General features: G+C 39.2%; 1 protein-coding gene across 7 annotated transcripts in view; it reads left to right on the top strand.

The window, feature by feature from the left end:
* Window positions 1-398: 398 nt before the first annotated feature.
* HACE1 (HECT domain and ankyrin repeat containing E3 ubiquitin protein ligase 1) overlaps window positions 399-8,504 on the top strand; it is a 56,844-nt gene continuing 48,738 nt past the window's right edge. For 2 of the 7 annotated variants that reach the window (XM_074862183.1, XM_074862185.1), the window contains exons 1-4: window positions 399-645; window positions 5,152-5,206; window positions 6,392-6,481; window positions 8,290-8,394. In XM_074862183.1, coding sequence (XP_074718284.1) covers window positions 570-645; window positions 5,152-5,206; window positions 6,392-6,481; window positions 8,290-8,394 — 326 coding nt within the window. In that variant the 5' untranslated portion in view covers window positions 399-569. Of the gene's footprint in view, window positions 646-2,850; window positions 2,898-5,151; window positions 5,207-6,391; window positions 6,550-8,289; window positions 8,395-8,504 lie in introns of those variants that run through there. The other 5 variants (XM_074862184.1, XM_074862180.1, XM_074862182.1 and 2 more) reach the window with 4 other exon arrangements.

Raw genomic sequence — 8,504 nt, 5'->3', positions numbered from 1 at the left:
TGGAGTTTGACTCATGAAAACCCCTTCCCCTCCGGTCTTGGGCTTCTCTAAACATAGCTGCAGCCTGGCTGCAACTTCAGGGCAGGGATGACAGCAGAGCTGCTCCACCCTGCTCAGCTGCATTTGCCAGGCACCATTATGGCCCTTAGCTCTGGGGAAACCCAGGCTCCGAGGCAACACCGGCAGAGAAGATTTCAAACGGCAGTAATTTTTTTTTTTTAATCAGAAAATGTGACAAGTGGATGTTTAAATAGCCGTATTGCACAGGTTTTGAAAATTTATCCCGCCCCGCCATCCCTTTTCCTTTAGTCCCTAGGAAAAAAGCAAAGGGAAGTAAGCCCCGCCCCCTCGCCACAGGCGTGGCTCCCGCGCAGCGCGCGGCTCCATCCCTCCCGCGCATGCGCGCAGCCGCCCGCCCGCTGAGCATGTGCAGAGGGTCGGGGGCCGGTGCCGGCCTGGGCAGCCTCCGCGCCGCCACCGCCGCCATGGGCTGAGTGGAGAGGCGAGGCGAGGGGGCGGCGGCAGCAGCAGCGGGGGGTGTGAGCGGCTCCAGGCTGGGCGCCCCGAGGATGGAGAGAGCCATGGAGCAGCTTAACCGGCTGACGAGGTCCCTGCGCCGCGCCCGCACCGTGGAGCTGCCGGACGGTAGGAGGGGGGCCGCGGGGCGGGGGCGCAGCGGCCTGTCCCGGCGCCGCGGCGGCCTCCTCGGTGGGGGTGGGCTCAGCCGGGGGTTATTGCGTGGCCCCGCCCGGCGTGGCGACTGGGGAGAATGGAAACTGACTCCCTCCCTCCGCCTCCTGGGGGCTTTTTTATTTTTAATGGTGATGACGACAGCAGCAACGACTTCCCCGTCGTCTTCGTTTCCCCTGTGTCTCGCCGCCGGGACACGGCGGTGTCTGTCACAGGGCGCGGGGTGTCCCTGCCCGTTGCTGCCGCCCCTGGGCCCGGGGTCTGGGGTGCTGGACCCTCTTCGTACCCGGTTTTAAATCCTTCCTTAAGAGCTTCGTTGGTGACACACTAGTGATGACAAATCTTTTTTGGTTTTCTTTTTAATAGTGCTGAATTTTGTTTGAAAAGGTGTTGCAAGTCGCCGTCACTGGTCACAGCCTAATTTTTTTGGCTCTAAAGTACTTTACATGGGCGCTAGCCACCTGACATCGGGATTTGCAAATACAGTTTAAGGCAGTTACGGCAAGTAGTTCAGTGTTCCAGCCAGGTCCAGCTTTTGGGAGGACTACCTCTGCAAAAGCTTTTGGATATACAGAAGTTTTTGTTCTTGTGAGTCATGTGCTGTCACTGTACTTTCCTCAGGATTTATTTTTATGGACGAGTCTTTGGTTGTCTGTCTGCCAGCTTTCATCTCTGGTGGTGGAGGAAAGGGAGTAATGTTCTGTTTTCTCTATGCGTTTCCTGTTCGGATGTCCTGGCTGCTGCGTCTGGACTTCCCCCTACGCTGAGCTGCTACACCCTTTCCTTATTGTCACCTGTCAACAGTTCCAGCGTCTGCCAGTGCAGTTGCTCATGAATTTCACAAAATTGACAGACAAGTTTCAGACGATTTTGCTCCTTCTTGTAAGCCCTTGAATGGCAGCAGAGAAAACTGAAGTAATGCTGTTAATGTAAACTCAGACTTACAGAAATAATGTAGTAGCATCAGTTTAACTAATTGATGATGGTAATATGAGTAACACTTAACACAGCCTATGCCAGTTGGAGCTGCTTTAAATTTACGTCAGTATTAATGCAGGCAAATTCTTTCTGAATTTGAGTTCAGCTGTTTTCTTCCTATCTTGGGCGTTATTATCTTACACTTAAGAGGTAATTATGCCTGTGGTAGTGCAAAGGCAAGCCCTCTGACCTCCAGAACAAGTACTTCTCTTGCCCTGTAGTGCAGAAGGAATGTCAAGCCTATGTATTCTCTAAGAATTACATGAAACAAATCACAGCTGGACTGAAATAAGAATATAAATGGACTTCAGGCACTGTAATCTCTAATTACGTTCTAAGAAAACCTCCATTCAATGATTATCTACCTTTGGGTACATCTTAGCTCATTACATGTCTTCTTTCTTGACCTTCATGTTCCCTAGGTTCATGCAGGCCTGCCCAAACTCTTCTTGAGAAGCAGGTTTGGGTTGTAATGTGTTGCTCCAAACATGTACTGACAGGATCAGCTTAGAAAACACCACCACCAGTCTAGTATGGCATGCAGTTTGGTGGCTTCCTGTGTGCTGTGTCTGGCCTCTTGAATTATGTTTTTTTTCTTTCCCACCACATACATTTGAATAGCTTTAATTTGGAAGATATATAGTTCACCTCTCCATCCTTAAACAAAGAGTCGTAGTACTGTCTTAGGAAATGGAGATGTATGTTTGAACTTCCTTATGCTGAAGAAGACACTAAATCCAGGTATTTAACTGCCTTTGCACATGCTGTAGCCATTAGGGTGTTATGTGGATGGTGCTGACACTTCTTTAAGATTGGGATCTCTACCAAATACAAGCCAATATCTTTTATGAAATAAAGGAATAAGTGTATCTTGTCACGGCATGATTCTAGATGATGAATTTTAAGTGATTTTTTTTTTTTAAAGCAAGCATTAACACCTGAGTCCAGTGCTAGTGAATACCCTGAGTTGACCTTGCCAATAGGAAATAGTGTTGTTTTTTTCACTATTCTGAAGTATTCTTCAGCAGGCATTTTCCAGGCACTTGAGCTTGACATAAATTTCTGGATTCTGTTGTTAAGGCTCAGTGCCTGAAAACTGGGTCTTCAGCCCAAAGCTGTAGGTTTTAGGCCCTTTGTTGGCTCTGACTTTGCATTTTGCGTGCTTTTTTTTTTAATTTTTAGATATTCATGACTTGAAATGCGAACAAGTTGGATAGCAAGTAAGTTCTGTAAGTGCATGAAGCATATAATGCTTTTTCTTTCTCTGGTTGTCATGTACTTTTACTTTAAGTCAATAGAAGTTTGTTTATGAATAGGGATACTATTTATCAAAAATAGGCACAAAAGCTCCTTAGTCCCACACCTTTTTAATTATTTCTCTAAAAAAAAACTCTGGGAAAATCTGCATATGCTCCACAGTGTAGATACTGTTAATAGAATAGCAAATGGCTTAGTTTTGTAACTATACCATAAACACCTTTTATGGCCCAGCTACACTCATACTGTCTTTTTCTAGATAACTATACTTGTGATATAGTTACTTAAGATCAGTATTAAGCATTTCAGTTAAGTGTGCTGGTATATTTAAAGCTTTTTTTTTGGTCTCTTTTCTTTAATAGGGCATGATATTGGAAATATGTAAGGATGTCATGCTTAGATTTAGTTGGTGTTCTTGAGTTCTGTTTTTTTGTTTCAGTTGGAGAGCTTTATCTTCCTGCCAAGAGATCTGTGGAACAGAGCTCAAGCAAGAAGTTTTTTTTCATTTGTATATACTGGGAGCTAATCATGGATACATTTTTAAGAAGTGATCAAATCTTTTCCACAACTGATATCTTTATTTAGCATCTATTTAATTATATTTCCATGACTCTTGCTCTGCGTGTGTGTCTCCCCTCCCAGCCTGCCCCCTCCACCCCAGCAGTCAAATTCTAGTGGTGCATGTTTGGGATGGAGTTATCAGGTGCTCACAGAGCTCTGCCGTAAGGAACAATCTATAGACAGTTCAAACTCTTGAACCTAATGATGGTTAGAATGATTCTCTGGAGCTTTGAAACATTATTTGGTGTTTTGAGAGGCTTGTGTCTCTTCTACCATGTGTTCACTATAAGCAACATTGATTTTTTTTTTTACATTTTTATAAATAACAGAATTAATGTGATTTGAATTTGAATATGACTTACCTCTTTTCAGTGTTCAAGGGTTATAATAGATTAGCATTGCTTCTTTCTTTTGTTAGCTACAGACAGACTGATTCAAATAGCAGTACTAGTCTTGGAGCACTGTAGAAGAATAGTAATGAATAACATAGCTGCAGCATGATAAGGGTTTCTCTGACCTCCACGTGATAATGGAAGAACTCCTTGTTTAATATTTGATAAATGTCAGCTCACCTCTCTAGTGGAAGTAGTGAATGTATAGAAATGTGGTATGTAAAAGATACAAGAAGCTATACTTGGGTCTGTTTTAATTCTTCCTGTTGTGATAACTTTGTAACTGGTATTTAGATCAATTAAGGTGATGAGGAAAAAGTTCAGAATAAAAGCTTTACAAGAACAGTCCTATGTTTCCATAACCTGGAACTGTACACCTGGGTTCTCAGAAAGTGTAGTCCCTCCTGTTATAAGCTGGCATCTATGTGAGGAATCTGTGGAGATTGTACTCCCAACAATGGGTAGCTTGCTTCAAGCTAGAAAATACAATAATTATACATCAATAATAATAATAATAATTATTGTACATTAAAGCCTTTAAAGTTTTGTCAAATTCATCCTTCAAAAATAATATTTTGGTCCAGAAAGTCTATAAGTGACCAAGCAGGGATGTCATACCCATACAGTGTGCTGGTATGTTCAGCAGTAGTACTGAATACAGCTGAATGACAGTCTGTTCCCACCATTGACTTGGATCTTTGTGTTCTGGCCTTTCTTCATTGCCTTCAAATGTGGAATATGAAACTGATTAGAAACTAAACCAAAACTTATTGCATTCAGGTGTTCTTGTTTAGAGACAAAAATTAATGGCTATGGAGTAACTTAGTTTAAAGAAATCACTTTTACAAACTCATAGATATCAGAACTGTGGAAGTCATTTTAGAACACAGGAAATTTCATTCTTTTTAAAATAAGCTATTTACTTTTTTTGTTAATGCACATTTCTTAAATACTTTGTCAGTTTAAAGAAGTTGATGCTGCATTGAAAGTTCTGTAATTATTACTTTGTAAAAGAAAAAAAACCACATTGAAATTCCATGTATTGGAATCCTGTTAATTACCTCTTCTATCTAGGTATGGTAGCTTTTTCTTTGTAATGAAACTTCAGGTACATATAAACTGTGTGTGTAAAAAAAAAAAAAAAAAAAAAAAACAACAAAAAACCAAACTATTGAACAATGGACACTTTAAAAGGTAAATAAGTGTTGCTAGATGAATTTATTTTACATAAAAGATTTCTGTATGATAATGGAGTAATTTAATTTCTTCACAGATAATGAAACCGCTGTCTATACCCTAATGCCGATGGTTATGGCTGACCAGCACAGGTGAGAGCTGCTTAAATTTCCTTTTTTTAAGGTCCGAAAACCCAGCATGTTTGCTAGAGTTGTAGCTGCTAAAGCACTCTTGGGAGTTCTGCTGCTGAATTGCTGAGATATCTTCTGTTGCTGAAGTTAGTCACTGACTGTGTATATCCCACCATATTCTTATCTGAGAAACCTGTTTTATTTTTTGCCATAGACAGGAGCTGGAATTTGTTCAGTTGATGCACATAGAGAAATTTGTCCTAGGACAAGAACAAAAGCATTGTTTTGTAACTGGGTTGTAGCTCTGAGTGTGTATTTATTGACGACATGGAAGCTCTTAGTCTCATTAGATGTCTCGGAAAGACATGGAATAAGAGCTGGACAATGAGATTGATACTTCTGGGATTCCTCAGATGAGCAGCTGTTTCTCTTACCCAGTTGTCCTCAGAGGGGTTAGGACCTGGGGGCGGTATAGTGCCAGCTAAGTGGTGCTACCTTCCAATAAGTTTTGTAGGCAAGCTGGTAGTAACTCTTCCTGAAACTGTAAACTCCTTATCTAATCAGGATAAACATTGGTTCTGCTACATAGTATCTTGAGATTTGTGTGCAAGGGTTTTAAGTTATGTGATCAGCTCATTAGGGGAGGTTGAAATCATCAGTTCACTTGCAGTTTCGCCTGTTTTGAAATACTTTATCTTAACCAATTTTATCTTTACTAATTCATTAGAGCGTGAAGGGTCCTATTTAAATTTCTTATCCTACTGGCATGTCATGTGTCCTCCTGCTTCATCATGATGATTTCACATACTAGTTGTCCTTCTGAACTTTGCCTGTGTTTGGGAAAACTGCTGGATATGTACGGTGTCTGTGTTTGAGATAAGGAGGAAAATGGGAATTTATAGTTTTTCGAACCAAAGCTATTAATATGCTTGCTTTCCATATTTGTAAAGAAGTGATTTGGCCATCTGGTCTAATTCTTACTAGTTTATATTTGAAACAGTTGCTCAATGTCACAGTTAATTTTTTATGTACAAGTAAGAAGTGGAAGAGTGAAAGTACTATCAATATGCAAATACTTGAAGTTGTTGGAGGGAAAAGAAATAGTGATCAAGTAAGAAGTAAGAGTATTTGTGTAGAACTTACAGTATAGACTTTGCTTGGATATTGTGAGCTGTTTTTAAATTAAAATTATATTTCTGTTTGAAGGTCTGTCTCAGAGCTGCTATCAAATTCAAAATTTGATGTGAATTATGCATTTGGACGTGTGAAGAGAAGTTTGCTTCATATTGCAGCAAAGTAAGACTTACTTGAGTCCAGTCCAGAAGTTAACAATGAAAGTATTACCACAAATCTAAGGCACCAATGTAAGCTGGAAAACTCTGTAGTATCAGTTAACATTTTGTTTTTACACTTCCTTTTTGTATTTTGTTTGTTGTTTTAGCAATGTGCCTGCCTCATTGAGAGGACAGGTTTTACACATGGTATCAATGGCTTTCCAAATTCTAGTGAAGGAAGTCTTGGTGGATACTTTTTTCCTTTCTGTGAAATCTCAGTCTCTGAAGAAATGTAGCCATTATGTGTATCCTCTATAGCTGGGTTACTCTTGCCTTTGTAGATTTAGAGAAATCTTGTCTGCAGGTGCTGCTTGTTTTTGAAGTATTCTAAGTGGGAAGCACTTGGATGTTCATTGGGAAGCAACTATTCCAAAGTACTTCATGTGACCATAACTGAAAGGAATATGACTTGGCCACTAACTTCTAATGAATTTATGTATCCTAGATAAAGGACTGAAGTGCAAATTTAAAATCCGTGACCTAGATTATTTATTATTTATATAGCTCTTTCATATGGGTAAATCTATATTGCCAAAGCCAGCCAGATTAACATAACCTTAATAGAAATGAGCCAGGTAGTCTTTGAAATGTCCTTTCAGGAAACTAAACTTTAAACTAATGAATGAATGCTCTATATTTGGGTCCCATTTTAAATATTCTGAAAGTTCTTATATGTAAACTGTTAAAAAAAAAAAAAAGAAATAATAGTAGAATGCATATAAATAGCAGGTAGTTGGGCACAGTAAAGGTATAAAGGTAGAATTTCCAGCTTTTTAATCAGAATGTTTTAGAAGAACCAGTTTCCCAAACGTTCCATCTCAGACTTACATGCTGCTTATGTAAAATCTACTTAAGAAAGTACTTAAAAAATGCAAGCAAATTTTTAGCATACATCTTAGAAGTATCTTTGAAAACTGTATTTATTGATCATAAAACCCAAGAAATTGTGTTACACTTAGTTTCTGGTTTTTCTTTTATCTTGGCTAGTTGTTGGGTCATTAAGAGGTCATTGAGATGCTGTTTTTGCAAGTTATTGTACAGCTAGTCTTCAGTTTCTTTGGGTGGTTGTGTAGCAGCTCTGTCATTGGGAAGACTAGTAACAATGGATAAGCTGGTCGTGACAGATAGAAAAGTACTATATGTTTATCCTTCCAATCAGCTCTTCCTCTTGAAGAGTTCAGGAGTAAGATAAACATATAATGCAAAGTTTCTGTGATCTTGGTGACATTGATTATCCTGAAGAGCTGCTATATTATGAAAAGTAGAAGGGAGTTACAGGTTCAAAACAAAGCAAAGAAATATTTATATGAGTTTTAGAATTTTTCTGATACTTAAACTTGTAAATGTAACTTCCAGACACTGAAGTGTAACAAAAATGTTGGAATTGTTATTTAATGGAAAATTCAGTCCTGTAAATAGATTAAAGATGAGGGTAGTGAGAGGAGATAGTAAGTAAAACATTTTAAACAGTTTACATTTTAAACAATTGGCAGTTTTAATGATTCACTGTTGGGTTTTAAAGTAACTAAAATCACATAGAAGGCTAGCATCTATTCATTAGTACAAGTTATGATCAGTCAGTTCTCACTGCATTTAAATGTATTTGTTAGCTCTGTGTAACATGAACTATGAGGGTGTAAAAATGGTTTTGTGTGAAGACTTTCTGCTAAATGTAATCTGTATATAGTATTGCTGTTGTCTTTATGTCAATATAGATGTGGTTTGTAAATATCCTTGTTACAGTTTTTTCCTTCCTTATTTTGTTCTTAGCTGTGGATCAGTTGAATGCCTTGTTCTGTTATTAAAAAAAGGAGCAAATCCAAACTATCAGGACATTTCAGGATGCACACCTCTCCATTTAGCAGCAAGGAATGGGTAAGGAAAAAGTTTTTAAAACCCTTAAAAAGGTTATGTGCATAATTGTAGAATCATAGAATGGCTTGGATTGGAAGGGACCTTAAAGATCATCTAGTTCCAACCCCCTG

Source organism: Strix uralensis, chromosome 3 (genome assembly GCF_047716275.1).
Source record: "Strix uralensis isolate ZFMK-TIS-50842 chromosome 3, bStrUra1, whole genome shotgun sequence".
Classification (NCBI taxonomy): Eukaryota; Metazoa; Chordata; class Aves; order Strigiformes; family Strigidae; genus Strix; species Strix uralensis.
Note: the sequence above shows the minus strand (reverse complement) of the source record. Positions and strands in the feature narration are given on the sequence as shown.